The 18,596-nt window shown below is 32.8% G+C and overlaps 2 protein-coding genes across 2 annotated transcripts; one reads left to right on the top strand and one right to left on the bottom strand.

The window, feature by feature from the left end:
- Positions 1-337: 337 nt before the first annotated feature.
- Positions 338-7,819, top strand: MED30 (Mediator complex subunit 30). Its single transcript, XM_089695862.1, has 8 exons — positions 338-390; positions 491-653; positions 995-1,110; positions 1,617-1,680; positions 2,380-2,485; positions 3,286-3,493; positions 4,085-4,216; positions 7,622-7,819. The coding sequence occupies exons 2-8, from the start codon at positions 533-535 to the stop codon at positions 7,715-7,717; spliced, it is 843 nt and encodes a 280-aa protein (XP_089551988.1). The 5' UTR covers positions 338-390; positions 491-532; the 3' UTR covers positions 7,718-7,819.
- A 560-nt stretch (positions 7,820-8,379) lies between these two features.
- Positions 8,380-17,404, bottom strand: LOC149487575 (uncharacterized). The gene is made up of 2 exons (XM_089696064.1): positions 17,250-17,404; positions 8,380-8,816 (listed from the first exon to the last, which is right to left on the bottom strand). The coding sequence occupies exons 1-2, from the start codon at positions 17,296-17,298 to the stop codon at positions 8,521-8,523; spliced, it is 345 nt and encodes a 114-aa protein (XP_089552190.1). The 5' UTR covers positions 17,299-17,404; the 3' UTR covers positions 8,380-8,520.
- Positions 17,405-18,596: the final 1,192 nt, after the last annotated feature.

The raw sequence follows: 18,596 nt of genomic DNA, 5'->3' as shown, positions 1-18,596 counted from the left end.
TCATACTGGATTCGAACAACTCAACTCAGATTATATCCAAAGTCGAAACCGGAGTCCTAAGAAATCTATACAAACCTTAATACAAACGTCTTGGCTAAAAGGTGCTTAAAAGTCTCGTAGCCGGGCCATTAAATCTTAAAAAAATATTTAAATACATACGTCAAACTTTAGCATCCTACGTACGTCAAACAAAAGTCAAGGTACCTACTCAATGTCAGAAATGTTATTTTAGATTTTAGGTTACATTTGCGATTTATGTGTTGTTATTTCGATTCTTCAAGTATCTTGGCGATATTATAATATAAATTATATAAATTATATAAATTATTATATAATATTTATTACAAATAAACTTTGTTACCTTTCGTAAAATAACTATTTAAATTCAAGGTAATAATATATTATCTTTATCTTCGCTTCATATTCACAGTTCGTTATATTTTTATGTGTTATTGATTGATTGTTTCTACATATAAGTGTTGATTTATAGAGCTAAACTTCGCTTAGTCTTAAAGGACATTGTTTTGGAAGAATGGCGGGCCAAGGACATCAATTTCCCGGCAACTTTCAAGCGAATGCAGGAGCTATGAGGTCTGGATATGGTGCCGGTCCGATGGGAGGACAAATGCAGTCTATGCCGAATCAATTAGCAGGTAAAAATACGATGAGAGAGAGCACTATATATAGTTTTGATCCATATCATGAATATTACCTTACCATTCATTGATTATTATCAATAGATTTGTATTTTGTGAAAAAAGTAAGGAATGCAAAGTCTGAGTAAAGTTTAATAAAATAAATTACTTTTTACGACATAACTCCAGCATTCAAACAAGCCTTTATTCAGAAGAACTCATTGTTTGTTGACCATCACAAACAAAATCAAGATTATCCAAACATATGATGATGTTTGCTGTTCTAAAGCTATATACTTGATTATTCTATACTGATACACTTTTTTATTGTATTATACATGTTTTGTGATTAATTTCAGGAGTGATGGGTGGACCAATGGGAGCAGCTGGTATGGTTGGTATGGGCAATCAAATGGTTCCACCGTATGGAGCACCGATGCAGAATCAAATGGCTGCTATGGGTATGGGCGGACAAGTGAGTACTAGAAACAATGTCATGTGTTTTTAAATACATATATATTACGGCAATAGTTATATCCATGTTTTTTTAACTAGCAGTGCTCCGCATTTTCACTTGTGTGGCTCCGCTCCTGTTAGTCCTAGCGTGATGATATATAGTTCCTGAGCTTAGTGTATTCAAACAAACAAACTCTTCAGCTTTATATTATTAGTATAGATATATTCTAGCTGTTACTTTCAACTGAAGTTGTTGTTAATCTTGTTTATATTCTTTACTAGAGGTCCGCCCCGGCTTCGCCCGTGGTACATATTTCGCAATAAAAGGTAGCCTATGTCCTTTCTCGGGTATCAAAATATCTCCATACCAAATTTCATGCAAATTGGTTCAGTAGTTTAGGCGTGATTGAGTAACAGACAGACAGACAGTTTTACTTTCGCATTTATAATATTAGTTAGTATGGATTTGAATTTGTTCAATTTTGAGTTATTTTTTTAATAAGCATGTAATATCTATTATTTCAGGGTATGGGTGTTGGTGTGGGTGCCGGTCCTCCAACCATGGGACCTCAAGGTGTTCAACAGCAAGGTAATTAATACTGTGTATTTCTTTGAGCAGCAAGTCAGTACTGACAATATTGTATGTTTATATGCATAAATCGTGTAAATCTTCGTTATTAAAGTGTAGCTAAATCTGTTAATTTTTGTATCAAGAGTTAATGTTTCTAGAGTATAAATATTTATTTTATTTTGAATAGATATTTTTTCACAAACAATACCATGAAAATAAAAGTAAATAGCAATATCTTTCAGTCAACCTGTAAAAAATTGTACTAGATGCTTTGATTCTAAAATAAATCTCTCCTTACGCATTACATAGATAGCCTGGAAGAGATCGCTTCCTAGCGATAAGGCCGACGTTTGTACATAAATGTCTTTCTCTATTTTAAGTTCTTTCTGTATTTGTATTTCCTTAGTGTGCAAATAAAGTGTAGAATAAATAATAAGTGTAAATAAATCACAATTTAAATAAAAAATTGGTTGTCTGTAAAGTCGGTTTACTGACGATAGTTGAACATGACAATGTCAGATTGTGCTTCTTTGTCGCTCGTTCCGCGCTCTCGCTTGCACTTCAAGCCTTACATGGAACGCTTCAGAGCGAGGTAACGCCGCATGAGTCATGTTTTTTCGTGCGTGCAGCCGGCTCTATCGAATTATAAGACGTTGTCACGTTAATAAATAATAAGTGTAAGTAATAAAAAACACCTAGATTTTTAACTATTTACAGGGGGAATGCAAACTGGTACAGTGCAGACTCCGACAGCGCCGGCCCCACCACCTGCTCCTAACCACCCGCCGCAGAGCAAGGAATTTAATACTGCTTCCTTGTGCAAGTGAGTATATTTATTTATTTATACTTTATTGTACATATATACCAGACAGAGAATAACAAGATAGGTACAATAATTAAAAAAAGAAGAAACAATCACGAAGGCACATATGTACGAAAAGGCGGTCTTATTGCTTTAAAGCAATCTCTTCCAGGCAACCCTGTTGGCACGGAATGTTGAACGTGAACGCGAAGGCACAAAATAAATAACGAGAATAGAAATAAGTAATACATAGGTACTTAATTATATACTAGTGCTATAAATCTATATCTCTATTTCCTATAGATTATTGGTGCTAATTTTTACTATCTATGCTAATAATATAAAGCTGAAGAATTTGTTTGTTTGAACGCGCTCATCTCAGGAACTATTGGTATTACTGGACCAATAAAAAAGTAACATTGTACTTGTTTTAACAGAAAGCTCACCCTACAAAAATATACCATAAACAGCATATTTATCAAGAATAAATATTCTGTTTATGGTGTATATTTCAGGATTGCAGATGAAAAAACAAAGAAATACTTTTCATAAAATATAAAATATTTGTTGTAACTTGTAATAATTTGCTTTGGATACTTTTACTTCTAAAATCCCTACTAATATTATAAATGCGAAAGTAACTCTGTCTGTCTCTCTGCTACGCTTTCCTGCTTAAACCTCTCAAGCGATTTTGATGAAATTTGGCACAGACAATCTTTAGACCCTGAGAAAGAACATAGGCTAACTTTTATTGCGAAATATGTACCACGGGCGAAGCTGGGGCGGACCGCTAGTTATTTATATAAATCAATATTTTTCAGGTTTGGTCAAGAAACAGTGCAAGACATAGTAAGCAGAACGCAAGACGTGTTTCAAACATTAAAAGCGATACAGCCACCGAATGGCACACAACATGGTGAAAACGCTAGCAACGATAAAAAGGCCAAAATGCAAGAACAATTGAGAACTATTAGACTGCTGTATAAACGCTTGAGACTGATTTATGATAAATGTAATGAGACCTGTCAGGTAATGTTTTAGTTTAGTTATGTCTTTTAAGGGTTTTTTATTTGTAATAATTGATTTTGAACAATTTGATGAGTGATTTATTGATAATAGATGTAAAATCACCTTTTTAATAGTTATTATAGATTTATGGTACATAATATATTATATTGTATACGAGTATCGAGTTTCTTGCCAATTCCTTTCGGCGACTCTTGGCGTGTTATTAAATCCGTGGAAGTTAAAGAAAAATATTTAAAAATGCTTGTTAATAAATAACAAAGAATCTAATACACTAATAAAACATATTCGCTTTAAGTTTATTATAAAATACTAGGTTTTCGCCCGCGGCTTCGCCCGCGCAGTCAAAGAAAAACCCCGCATAGTTCCCGTTCCCGTGGGATTTCCGGGATTGCGTCATTTTCCCGGGATAAAAAGTAGCCTATGTCCTTTCTCGGGTATCAAAATATCTCCATATCAAATTTCATGAAAATTGGTTCAGTAGTTTAGGCGTGATTGGAGTAACAGACAGACAGACAGAGTTACTTTCGCATTTATAATATTAGTATGGATTAGAATGACATTGATTTATCTCTACTAATATTATTTTTACAGGGGATGGAATATACTCATATGGAGAGTCTCATACCCTTAAAGGATGAGGCTGATAATAAAGCACTTGATGAAAGACGAAACACCGAGTCGTATCGACTCGTTTTAGAAGAAAATAAGGAACTTACTGAACAGGTATGGTAATATAATAATTTTACATGTTATAGTAGAGTCATTTTAATAGACAACATTTGACAGTTCAACAAAATTCAATAACGTAACCTAGTAACGACGACATAGAATAACATGATATTTCGTTTTGTTAGAACTGCACATTTGCTTAACTTTTTCAATTACGATTACATATTTATAATAATAATGACCGATACAAGTAATTTTAAGATTTCATTTTACTGATAAACCATTCTAAACATAATAAACAATTTCTGAATTGAAGAACTGACGTCGCTACAATTTTGTGTCAATAAACCTTTTTTCTTTTTAAATACCAGAGACGTTACTCTAAAAATCGAAATTTGACATCTAGAATTGAATGCATTGAATACTTGTGAATAAAAATCATCATAAATTAATAAATTCGATTGACAAATGTTTCAAATCCGTATCGATTAATTCACTTTAATCGATGTTTTTAAGCAGGTTACCTCTCTTCGAAGATAAAATTGATAGACGTCAAATGTTGCCTATTAAATTGGCTCTTTATTAATGTATATTACATTCTAAGGATTTATTTGGGGATGACAAATGTTAATGTTAAAAACATTATGTAATGTAAAAATAGGTACACATCTATGTATACTTCTAATAATAATTTTTAAAAAAATATTTCACTGTTCGATATGTAGGTATGTGATCCTTGAGTGTTAGTTACACTCCCATACATTTAGTATGAGATATGACTATCCTAAACATGTAATATGAAATATTTTGGTTCTTTTTTTTAATTTTCTGCTTAAATTACTTCGCAAATTTTAATAAAAAATCATTTAGAAACTGAGAGCTCGATGTGGAATACAATGGCATTCCAAAACGGGGACGTCACTTCGAACATTTGCTTTGAACACAAAATGTATGGAAAATTTAATGTACCTATGGGAGTGTTTAATGTAACTTTTTTGGATATTTCCCGTTTTATTTTTTTTAAGTTATTATTGTCATTTACTCATTAGGTAAAGGGCTTTCGATATCAGTATAAAGTTTTTTGATATCTGCAATAGTAACGGAATTATCGCCTGCGCACACTTAACGATTACACCCTGTATATATTTTTAAAAATTTCCACTAGTAAATCAATCTACGTCTTGTTCCGATGATCACGCATTGATCATAGTGATTTGTATTTTTCCACTAGTAACTTACAAAAAATTAACTCGTTCTGTGTTAAATTATAGCGTCAATAATCTGTAATCTGTATGATGTTCAATAAATGATTTTTATTTTTGATTTTATACTTAACATTGCTCTGCTCCTATTGGTCTTAGGGTGACAAATCAACATCGAGCTATGCTGCGCTGTACTGCGCTGTGCTGTGTTTGGTCAACTCGCTCGTCTAATATTTTAATGAGGATACAAACAAACCATGCTGTGCTGCGCTGTGTGAGGCTACGCTCTGTTTAAAAACGCAGCAGTCTCGAGCGAGGCGCGCTACCCGCCGTGCTGAGCCGCGCTGTGCCGAACTGTGCTATGTTTTTATGGAGCTCTGCCATGCTGCGCTGTGTCGAGCTTATCACTACATAGTATAAAACAAAGTCGCTTTCTCTGTCCCTATGTCCCTTTGTACGCTTAAATCTTTGAAACTACGCAACGGATTTTGATGCAGTTTTTTTTAGGGTTCCGTACCTCAAAAGGAAAAAACGGAACCCTTATAGGATCACTTTGTTGTTCGTCTGTCCGTCCGTCCGTCTGTCAAGACCCTTAAATTTATACTTGAAATTTATATCAATTACTCAGGTCTACTGTCCCTTGAAGCTGTGAAAAAATCAAACTTCTAAGCCAACGCAATCAAAAGATACAGCCGTTTATGCCGCAAATTTTCAACACTTGCAAGGGAATCAAAACCTACAGGGTGCTTCCCGTGAACTCAGAATCTTGAAATTTGGTACGAAGCAACGTCTTATAGCATAGATAAAGGAAAAATTACGAAAACCATAAATTTTTAGTTACATCACATAATATATATTTTTTTTAATAATTTTAAACTTATTTGTACGGAACCCTCGGTGCGCGAGTCCGACTCGCACTTGGCCGGTTATTTATTAATAGATAGAGTGATTCAAGAGGAAGGTTTATATGTATAATAACACCCATTAAATAGTGGAGAAGTACTGTTATTTTTGAGGTCTCTAATGTGATGTCGTAAAAAATTACATTTATTTGAGACGATGTAATAAAAGTTTCACTTTAAAAACAGAACTTCTTTTTCAAAACAAAATAAACTTCTAAGTAATAATAATAAACATATCAAAGCACATATTTATCTATGTTTGGCTTAGTTTTGAGCCTTGTCTGTCCATCTTTTCCCAAGTAAAAATCACGGGAACTTCAGATATCTCTTCATTGTCATCGTCTTGCTCGGTGTCGTATGTCTTTTCTTGTACCTCCACGTTGTCTTCCACCTCACTGTCATTTTCGTCTTCATAGCAGAACCAGAACTTGTTTCTTCCAGCAACAATCTGATTTGATCATCGTTCATTTTGACATGAAGTATGGCCTAAAAAATTGGTCAAAATGTAATTTAGAGCAACATTCATACATATATTTTACTATACATACTTCATAAAGTATTCAAAGTCTTAAAAAATATATAAATGTACAAAATATATAATATTAATACTTACACAAAAACTTGCACCTATACTCGCGTCGGTCTCATGGACCGATTGGCGCCAAATGCTATGACACGTGAACTTCTGCCGACCACGCGACCTGCACTAAAATGAAGTTAGCCCCAAATCCGGAAACTAGCAAGGAACTCGACTTCACAGGATTTACCTGCATAAAAATAATTACGAAAATGTGTTTCGTCGGTCTCACAGACCAACGCGCGAGTATAGGAAGGTTAAAAAACGTAGCTTAAGAAACAGAGCACAGCACAGCGCAGTACAGCGCAGCATCGTTTAATTGTTAAAAATACGTAGCTTAAGAAACACAGCACAGCACAGCGCAGTACAGCGCAGCATAGCTCGATGTTGATTTGTCACCCTTAGTGTGATGATATAATATTATAGCCTATAAGCCTTCCTCGATATATGGACTGTCTAACAGTGAAATAATTTTTCCAATTACACCCGTGGTTCCTGGGTTTAGCGCCCAGCAAACAAACAATCAAACTCTTCAGCTTTATCTTAATATATATATATAAATCTCGTGTCACAATGTTTGTCCTCAATGGACTCCTAAACCACTTAAGTCTTAACCGATTATAATAAAATTCGCACACCATGTGCAGTTCGATCCAACTTGAGAGATAGGATAGTTTAAACATGTAGGTACCACGGGCGAAGCCGGGCGGACCACTAGTAATATTAGTATAGATGAAGCAAATGTTAAGTTCCATTTTAAGTTCATATTTTTTTGCAGGTCGTCTTGAAGAATAAGCAGTTGAAAGATGTGATAACGAACCTTAGAACAATCATTTGGGAGATCAATGTTATGCTTACTATGCGGAAATCGTAATTTTAGTAGATAATTTAATTATGTACATATTATGTTTAATTTAGCATTTAAGAAATGTCGTTGTATTGGAAATAATGTTATGTAAATATAGTTTTAATAAGCTTTCTGGTTTTTTATTTCTCTTACGTCTTGGCAATCTTTAAACACATGTACATAAAGATAATTTGTATTTCACGAACTTCAGCGCGCAATTCGCGTTGCGCAATTTTAAACTATCTTTATCTATAATATCTGTTGCATTGAAATCACGATCAGTTTTTTTTTATTTGGCTACATTTTGCTTAAAATGCTCAAAAGTCTACTGCTTGAAATGGATAATATTTTTAAGCTATTGCATAGCTTCTATCGCGAGCCTTGAGCGCGGGGACCGAATCGAGAAATTCCGTAATGAAAAAACCTCACGCTCCCCACTCCGACGGGCGGAGGTGTGGCTTTAAGGCATAGCATGCAATAGCTTTACCGCGGCAGTCCACGAGTGCCACACGTCTTTTTTTTTATATAAAACAAAAGTTTCGTTAGTTATACTGCTAATAACATAAGAACGGCTGAATGGATTTTAATGATTTATATGTTTGTATAGGATAATAAAAAAAAAAATTAAAAACTTCTACCCAGGTGGAGCATGGATGGTGTTAGTGATTCACATAAAATAAAACATTACCAAAAATAAATTATATTTATTCTTGTAATCACAATAGAATACATAATCACATAGCGTATTCAATACAATAAATAAATAACAAAAGTTGGCAAGCTTAACTTCGTTCAAGCCGTAACCTAAAGCTAAATAAGTACGAATCTCACTAATGTTCAATGGGTTTGGGGATTTCGAAGGTGGCTTTTTTCTTTTTTTCTAGAACTTTCTCGTATGGGCGTTTGTCGATTGTGTTAGGTGCGTCTGGGGTTGGTTGTGGTTGGTCGTTTAGTTCTGGAATGTCTGGGACGGCTTCGATCTGTTTTCCCGCGCTTCTGCCGGCGGGCGCGTGGAAAGCCTCAGCTAGTTCGGGGTTGATGTCTTCGAGCGGTGTGTCACCGTTGCGAATGTATACGGGGACGTAACCGGGCACTTCGGGGAGATACTGCCATTTGGGACGGGCCTCTGTAAATTTTGTAACGTTAATTATTATGACGAAAACATGTTTGTAGGTATAAAGTATATCGAGATGGTTTGTCGCATAATTTCGGAGACAGTGCTCCAAAAAAAGGAAGTCTCAATACGGACAATTGAACAGTAAGTAAGAAAATTTAAAATAAATAAATAAATCTTTATTTGCTCAAATGTGGTTCACAAGTTATTATTTATGGAAAAGTACAGCACATTTATTTCTTATTTAATTTAAAAGTACGCAAAACTTGCTGATTCGGACCAAAAAAAAAGCACCGAATCGTAGTTATTGGTTTTGCTATTTATATATTATTTTAGCTATATTAATAAAGTACTGTGTATTTAAGAGTATTATTTTTTGTAGGTCCCTTAAAGTTCAGAATACAATTTTTTGTAGATCGACCCGATTTGAGCTATTAAATACATACGATATTCGACTTTAATGTAACTTGATTAGTTTAAATATAGAGTTTAATGAATAATAATGTATTATCGTTTCCTGTGATGGTTAATATCTCATACAAACAGGTCCGGGGACCGTTTGAGTCATATGAGTTGATTTTGGTTACAACCGATTTAAGCTTCTAAGGAGCAGCTGATTTGATAGGTTTAATAACCTGCCGTGTTTCAAGGAAATTTGATGCAGTATTAAGCGGCTTTTTGATCATAAAGTTGTGTTTGCACAGAACGCAGCTCCGGTATCTCTACATATATTTAACTTTTTTACATTTATTAATTATTTTTGTAAGTTTCTAGTACATCGATTCGATTCAATTAAGATCACAGATAATATAATACTATACTGTCTATAGTCTATAGTCTATACTATTAAGATGATGAATTGGAGAGAAGAATTTGGAGTTAACATTTTATAATAATTTTTATCACCATAAAGCGTAGCTACTGTATTGTGAAGAAATTCGGTTAATAAAAGAAAGAAGAAAGAAAAGGTTTATGGAGTGAAAGACTACGTCTTTTCGATTTTATGTCCATATTCCAAATACAGATTTCACTTAGTTTGGGACCCACTGTCGTACATTAATTGTAAAACATAAAATGGACAAATAAATTTATTTTATTTCATTTTTACAGCTCATCACAGGGAATAGAGAGACGAAAATGGCTAAGTAACTTTTGATTGCTTTGCGAATTTTGTGAAAAAAGGTTAGTAGAGTGGATAATTCACATCGGTAGTCCTGGCGAAGGCAGGAGGCATTCGAGGCATTCATTCTATGAATTCAAATATGCACTCACTTTATCCATAAATATGAATCATGCCTTCATAAAAATGCATCTAAGCACCATGCGATAGCGAATTTAAATTTTTGAGTTTCAAGGCAAGCTAGTATGTTTATACGTATACATAGCTAGTATATTATACGTAATTATATTTTATCAATACGTGGAGTCCCGGAGGTCACGAGACGGGGTTCGGATGCGCACGAGCATGGATCGTGCATCGTAAATCTGCTAATAGATATTGGATAGGCCACTTGTTTCACTTGTTTGAACTGCTTTCCTTGTTAGTGCCGGTCGTTCAACTTGCAAATATCATTTACCTATCTGTTTTTGAGGAATGCAAAATGCGTAGAAAGATATCTGTCAATAGTTGGAATCACGCGCGATCATCCTGTCTTTTATTGAAGTAGTTTTTGCTCGTATGAATATTTAATATAGAAATTATTATTAGACGAAAAGTTAGCATGTGTAATAATTGTGTGCACTAATAATAGATAGTGGTCCTCTTTATAGAATAACTGTTTGCGTCGTTTTTTTAATTGGAAAAAATATTATACGCGTAGCTGGTTTAACAAATAAGCTGGCGGCTGGTCTATCGCCTAGTTTATTACCTTTTCTTCAGTTTCATACTGTTATTTACTACCAAACTGTAGTGTGCAAACGCAGTGCAAGCAACTTTACATAATATTGCTTTACCGTTTATAAAAAGAAGCGCTCTTAAATTTTTTTAATTTTAAATATTTATATGAACTTTTTGGTACAAGCTTTTAAAATAAATCAATTTCATAACTATTTGTAATTGATTGGTTTATTATCAGCATTAACTGTAGGTACGAAATAGTTGCACGCTACATAGAGCAATGACCGATTCCAAATATCACGTCCCGTTCGACTCCCATCTCGAGAGTCCCACTTATCACCTGCCTATCATTTTCAACTACAATGAGAAACATTATTTAGCCATCACGTTCAATAGGCATGCAGTTTTAACGTATAAGTGCATCGTGGGTAGAGCTATTTTCGCGTGTCTGTTATATGAAGATCTGTAAGCATATTTGGTCGTCTGTACGGTGTTAAATCAAGTTAAATTTACGAAGCAGTTGCTTGACTTTCGCCTAACGGTGCAGCATAAGATGTTTTTGCTTCTCAAAACGCTAACTGTATCCGCCTTATTGCTTACACGTTTAAATATTATTGCATAAAGGAAGCTACTACAGCTAGAGACCACAGATGGGACATGAATGGGACTAACATTGGAAGGTTCTAAACATGCTTTTCATATTTTACAAGCGACTGCTTGATTTAAAATAGGTACAACATATTAATATAGATAGTAAAGTTTGTGTCTCTATTTTGTACTAACGATTGGATGATAATGTAAGTGCGCAAATTATTTTCCTCAATAGTTTTTGACGTACGTATTAACCTCCGCAAACAAGGGTTATCAATTTAGTTCATTTTATTTTTTTTAAGTGCAGTTGACTTTGTTACGAAAATAGATATCCTATCTGTTACAATCAACTGTGTTTATTATTTTCGATATTTCCTTAGGATATTTATTTATTCCTTTGTTGTGTTGAAAAAAATATGTTCAAACATTTTAAGTGAAATTTGTGCGAATTACAAACGATAGTAGCGGATAGTGATATTGGAAAATAATTAGAAATAAGAAATGAAATCTACGAGCATCTAAATTTATATTTATTATTTGCGTTTTTAAATAAACATCATCGACCTACAATTGCCTTGCAATTGAGTTGACCGCAATTCTATACATACTGTAGGTAATCAATCAAAATATTGCCTCAGGAAATTGTGTATGTAGATGATCGATCTTACTTTCTAATTAACTTTCTTCCACATAAACAAGTAAGAAAAAAAAAGCTTTACTGATTTCATCACATCACTTGAGGATAGCTGGAATATTCTTTTAATTTGATTTATTCATTATTTATAAATCAATACATATAATAAAATTCTAGAAAAGTGGTGTCTGTACAATGAAAATATGTAAAAAAAAATTAGCAGGGGTTATTACTAAATCGATCCCAAACCCAAAACTGTTGTTAAAAAAATTTTTGTCTGTTTGTCTGTTTGTCTGTATGTTTGAACACGCTAATCTCAGAAACGGCTTATCCGATTTAGATGCGGTTTTCACTAATATATTGTGGTAAGCTTCATTTAACATTTAGTGTTTATTTCATGTCAATCGGTTCATAAATAAAAAAGTTATGACCATTTAAGTATTCACAGCGAACATTTGCTAAGGCATTCTATACATGAATTACTTTATTACGTAAATTATACGCTAAAGTTATTCCTTGACATCTCCAGATGATCATATCGAAAGTCCCCAAGCGTGGGGGGGGGGTGGTTATGCTCAGGGGGTAGTAGGGGGGGGGGGTCAAAGGACCTTTATTTAGATTTTTGCTCATAAGTCTAAAACCTGCACAAATAGCATTATGGTTACTTCTAGGTAAATTTTATACATATATAAAAGGTCTTTGAAATTATGTCGTAGGTATTATATTTTTAACCCCCGACGCAAAAAGAGGGGTGTTATGTCCGCTATGTGTGTTTGCGTGTCTGTCTGTGCCAACTGCCACCGTAGCTCGCTAACGGGTAATACGAATTAGATGCGTTTTTTTGTTACATTAGTTGTTTATTATATTATATAGGGGTAAGTGGGAATGAAAAAAACGAATGATAGTTGTTAATGTAGGTTGTTAATGTAGGTTATACCCAAGTGATATATCAAATGAAAATAGACGACATGTTTGAAACAATTAGTCAAATTTTATCAAAATCGGTTCATCCATTTATTTGATATAGGGGTAAAAGTGGGAATAAATAAATGAATTTTATCAAATATACTCAAGTGACGTATCTAATGAAAGACATGACGTGTAAAGTACAATAAGACAATCATATTTTATCAAAATTGGTTCATCCATTTATTGTATATACATAATATGTAGGTATATAAGTGGGAATAAAAGTTGTCGAATATACCCAAGTGGCATATCAAATGAAAGGGCATGACCTGACGTGAGAAGTATAATGAGGCATATTTAATCAAAATCGGTTCATCCAATAATTATATGTAGGGCAAAAGTGGGAATGAGCAAAACGAATGCTGTCTGTTATACCCAAGTGATATATCAAATGAAAAAAGACGACCTGTCAGAAACAATTAAGTAGTCCAATGTTATCAAAATCGGTTCATCCATTTATTTAATATAGGGGTAAAAGTGGGAATAAATAAATAAATTTTATCAAACATACTCAAGTGACTTATCTAATGAAAGACATGGCGTGTAAAGTACAAAAAGACATATTTTGTCAAAATTGGTTCATCCATTTATTGGATATAAGGTATAAAAGTGGGAATAAAAGTTGTCAAATAATATACCCAAGTGGCATATCAAATGAAAGGGCATGACCTGACATGAGAAGTATAATGAGGCATATTTAATCAAAATCGGTTCATCCATTTATTGATTTATAGCGGTAAAAGTGGGAATGAATAATCGAATGTGGTCAAATAATATAATCAAGCGGCATATCAAATGACGTGTGAATTACAATTAGTCATGTTTTATCAAAATTGGTTAATCTGTTTATTACATACTAGATTTCCGCCCGCGGCTTCGCCCGCGTTTTCAAAGGAAAACCCGCATAGTTCCCGTTCCCGTGGGATTTCCGGGATAAAACCTATCCTATGTGTTAATCCAAGTTACCCTCTATATGTGTGCTAAATTTCATTGTAATCGGTTCAGTAGTTTTAACGTGAAAGAGTAACAAACATCCATACATCCACACATCCATACATCCATACATCCATACATCCATACAAACTTTCGCCTTTATAATAGTATTAAGATTAAGATTAAGATTAAGATTAAGATATTAAGATAAGATAGGTAAGCATATAGGGCACCTTAGGGGTGATAGTGGGGATAAATAATCCAAATGGAGTACCAAACGAAAGGATATGACATGTAAATATATAGGTATGATTAGACATGGTTTAGATCAAAATCGGTTCTGCCATTTACTAGGGGTGAAAGGGAAAAGTTGAAAGTCTGTGAAAGTAGAAGAAATATGGGAGCGGGAGAATAACCACATCCTGGAAATTTTGAACTCTTCTTACCTAAGTTTTATAGCTCAGTTTAGTAATAAATTTTAATAACAGTTCTTTTATGTTATTGTTTATTTTATTTCTTAACTTTATAATAATGTGTAAGTACTTACTTATAATTTAGTTGTATATGATAATACGTGTTTCAAGACGTGTTTACTCAATAATTGTGTGTTAAGTAGTAACTACTATGCAGTCACTATTCCACGCGGACGAAGTCGCGGGCACAGCTAGTTATAAATAAAATACAAAAAATGTCCTGCTATGAGAACCTATCGTTGAATATATTAATTATTATGCTTGTAAAAGACAGGAAAAAAGCTTAGGACTTTTTGAATATACCGTGCTATCAATGAGTGTTTTCACTATTTTAATAATAATCTTTTTATTACTCTGTTATTGCTGTACTTAATTATGTAGAGTATTACTTTTTTCAGTTTTCATTCAAGTTTGGCAAAGAACTACTTTGATAATTGAAGCTGGCTAGTGTTTGGTCTTAAATTGTAAATAATATTGAATATAGATGCTTAGACGTAGATTATACAGAAAGTAGGTCAGTGAGGTCAACAGTCGGTCTAGATTTCTTATCTAAATAAGTCTAAACAAGTTAGGTTTTACGAGCAAACAGACATGGCGTTGACGTACATGATTTACGTATGCAAAAACTTCTACTATAATAATTAAATGATAGTAATGCTCTGGATATTTATATAAATAAAAGTATATTAATTCCATACCTCCTTCTAAAACCAATGATAATCAAGTACTTAATCGTTTTGTTGAGATGTTTCTTTATTAGAAAAGAATTTGGATAAAAAGGAATAATTGTGGTAAATGTTAAAAATATGTAATGACGATTCAAAAGTGCTTCTAGAAGAAGTCTAATTGAATAAATAAATGTTTGAGTTTAATTAATAAAGAGCGAGTCGAGAGAGATCATCGATTCGGTCTTATAAAAATTTCAGAATATTCGTCATTCGCATGATTAATAATGAGATCATCGTGCTTCGCAGAAAATTATTTCACAAAATACTAACACCCATTTCAAACGTTATAGTGGCACCTAGAGCTCAGCCAAAAGCAAAAAAAACGAAGATCGTGTCTGCTGTTCCACTTGTAATTACCCACAAAAAATAAAATCGCAAAACGGCACAACGATTACGATAAATACCAGTAGAAGTAAGATTACATCAAGAGAAAAGGTAGCAATGGATGTTTTACAACGTAATTTTATGCTCAAAGATCTTGGTAAAAATTGGAATTTTATAATAATGCAAAAACAAACATGATCAACCTGTTCCGAGTCGGGTTGCGCACCACTGGACAGGGCGATGACTCTTTGCTATCTTTGCTCATTTGGTAAAAAAGGGTTGCCAATTTCTAAGTATAAATTATTTAGATGTTAATTTTAGTTTAGTTGAGTTGTAAAACTAGAATGTTTGGTTTAAAGTTAAGAGTTGTCGATTAAAAGCTAAACTTGAGCTTTTAAAATCATATGCTTGAATATATTCGAATCGTTCCTTTAAATAGTAATGAGTAGAGTTATATTAGATTGAAAAATTAAACAATTTGAAAAAGTAAGGTAAACACAAACACAACGATCAAAAATGTATGATTAGATATTAATAATCCTAATTAATTCGGGTGAAGTTGGAGCTTAAAGCTCTAAGATATTCTTTCCATAGAATATCAAGAAAGGTCGAATAATTTATTTTTAAAAGGATTGAATGATCTAATCAGCTTGTAACTTTTTATAATAGCTTTACAAACGTAAGGATTACTAAAGTTATCCTTGAGATGCCTCGACCAATTAAGCGAATTTAACGAACACAATTAAATTTTACAGTCCAAATATCACGCCATTAACCGCCAATTTTGAATAGGCTTTAATTGATTACTATATATTTTATATTCTGTAAAAAAGATCGTATCTTAGACACGACTACGGAAGATACATCACGTTTATAAAACATGCATTGTCGTGACTCAAAAATTGTTTTAGTATAAGTCTATTAATTATAATGTATTATCTTATTGTTTTTGTTTTTTTTTTGGTATCATAAGAATGTGACCCTTTGTTTAACAGATTTACTTGTAGTTTTTGCGTATTGATATAACAAATTGACTGGATTTAATCAAATCATAAGTAACGCTTCTTAACCGAATTTATAATGGATGTTTTAGGCGATAATGAGACAAGTATTTGAGTATGGTAAAAAATTGCCATGATACGAATTTTTATAGGGCTTCAGTCAGCTTTTTTGTCCTTTTATATTTTATGATTCATAACATTTATTATAAACTATTATTTCTGTGTAACAATATATTTGAATGAAAACTAATAATTCTATGAACTTATTTTATAAAGTAAATTGCATACACATAATTATTGTACATATATATTGTATATAGAATGCCCATACGTGGTATTTAAGAGAAAAATGTAAATTAGTAATACCTTGGTATTTATAGCACAATATGTATTAATAATTATTATTGATTATAAATACATATTATTATTGAACATATGTATATTGATTCAATGTTGATTATTTATATCACTATATTATTTTACTTTTGTAAGAAACTGTAAAGATGTGGCTAATTTATTTTCAAAAAGTTTATAACGATCGCGATAGTTAAACTTAATTGGCTTTTAAAATTACAGTTATGATAATATGCGTCGGCAAGCTCTAGGTATGTATAAATAACGTGAATAGGACTACATTTTACATAAATATATATAGCTTTATTTTTTTCTAGTTCTTAATCGCTATTAACCTTTCGCAATTTTATTGGGACTTAAGTTATTTTATAATTAAGTAAATCTTGAATGTAATAAAATAATCGATCTCTACAAACAGCTCAACAAAAAAAAGGTGCAATAATATTTCATTGCTCTAGTTATGTCCCTCAGTATAAAATTAACTACTTTATCGTAGCTCTGAATTAATATTTATATTAAGTCTAATTGAGAATTTTAACTTATTTTAATCTAATAGAATTTTGGAAATTCATAGTTAATGTTCTAACAAAAAAAATCTTACCCGTAATCACAAAATACAATGCACACACAATTACAATCGATTTATACATTATTAGTGTTTATTAATAAAAAAATATTCGATAGATATGCGCCCGTGGGCCTTGGTAGCGAACGTACGAGTGATGCGCTCGCGCAAGGGACCGGAATAAAAACATCGAACGGTTTCAGACCCCTAGCGTATCAATAAAAGCTAGCCTCTGCTGTATTAGTTATGTTTCGTTTTTATTGCTTATGCCTTAGACAGTTGCATTTTATGGTAAATGCCTTTTAGAGTTTAACCGACGTTCCCAAAAACGAAGAAGGTTCTCAATTTGACTGTATGTTTTTTGGATTTGTTTCTCCATAACTTAGCAGGCTTTCGACAAATAGACGCGGCGTGATTATTTTTTGTACTTATTTGATAGACAATGGTTGTAATTTGATCCCATTTCCCATGCCAGAATCTGAAATTGTTACTTTTCTTCTAGGATGTTCCTAGATTGTAGAATCTTGTATTTTTTTTTATTTCAAAGGTAGGTAGGTTTTTTATTTCAGAAGGTATGAATATTATCTACCAAATACACCTAAATGATGCCTTATTGTAATATTGTTCATTTTCTGCTTTGTCCTATCTTGTTTATACAATAAAGTATTATAAATAAATACACCACCTAAAAGAAATGATAACGTCGGTTAAAAATGTTGCCAAACTTGTACTAACTACGTTCAGAACGGGTAGTACGTAATTGTTGTTCTGATGATTCAAAAGCTGCGTTACATTAATTTCTTCTACTAGTACCTAAATTGGTTCAGTGTGTCAATCGAAAGTTAATTTAATTTCATACAATAAAGCATTTCGGACAAATTAGTGGCTGGATGCAGTTTAATATATATCTATATATTATATAAAACTCAAAGGTGACTGATATAGTGATCTATCAACGCACAGCCCAAACCACTGGACGTATCGGGCTGAAATTTGGCATGCAGGTAGATGTCATAACGTAGGCGTCCCCTAAGAAAGGATTTTAGAAAATTCATCCTCTAAAGGGGTAAAATAGGGGATGAAAACTTATACCACGAAAATTTATCTTTTCCACGCAAGCGAAGCTGCGGGCAACAGCTAGTCCTAGTATAAATGAAAACAAAATAGGAAAATATAGAAAAAAGCTCAAGACTAGATACTAAACAAACGTACTTGAATTTTTTTTGTCATATATTGAATACAAGATGAAAGTTTCATAAATCATCTGAAATGAAACAGTGAAAGGGAGTTTAGTGATTTTCTCTCAGTAAAATAATTTATTGCAACCAGTATTACCTTATACGAAAGCTCAGTAAGAACTTAACACAGTAATTTCTTGTTCTC

The sequence above is a fragment of the Colias philodice genome, chromosome 6 (genome assembly GCF_061535455.1).
Source record: "Colias philodice isolate Cphi_HAF_F1 chromosome 6, ilColPhil1 Martin Lab GWU primary, whole genome shotgun sequence".
NCBI classification, from domain to species: Eukaryota; Metazoa; Arthropoda; class Insecta; order Lepidoptera; family Pieridae; genus Colias; species Colias philodice.
The sequence above is the reverse complement of the archived record's forward strand: the minus strand, read 5'-3'. Positions and strand labels throughout refer to the sequence as shown.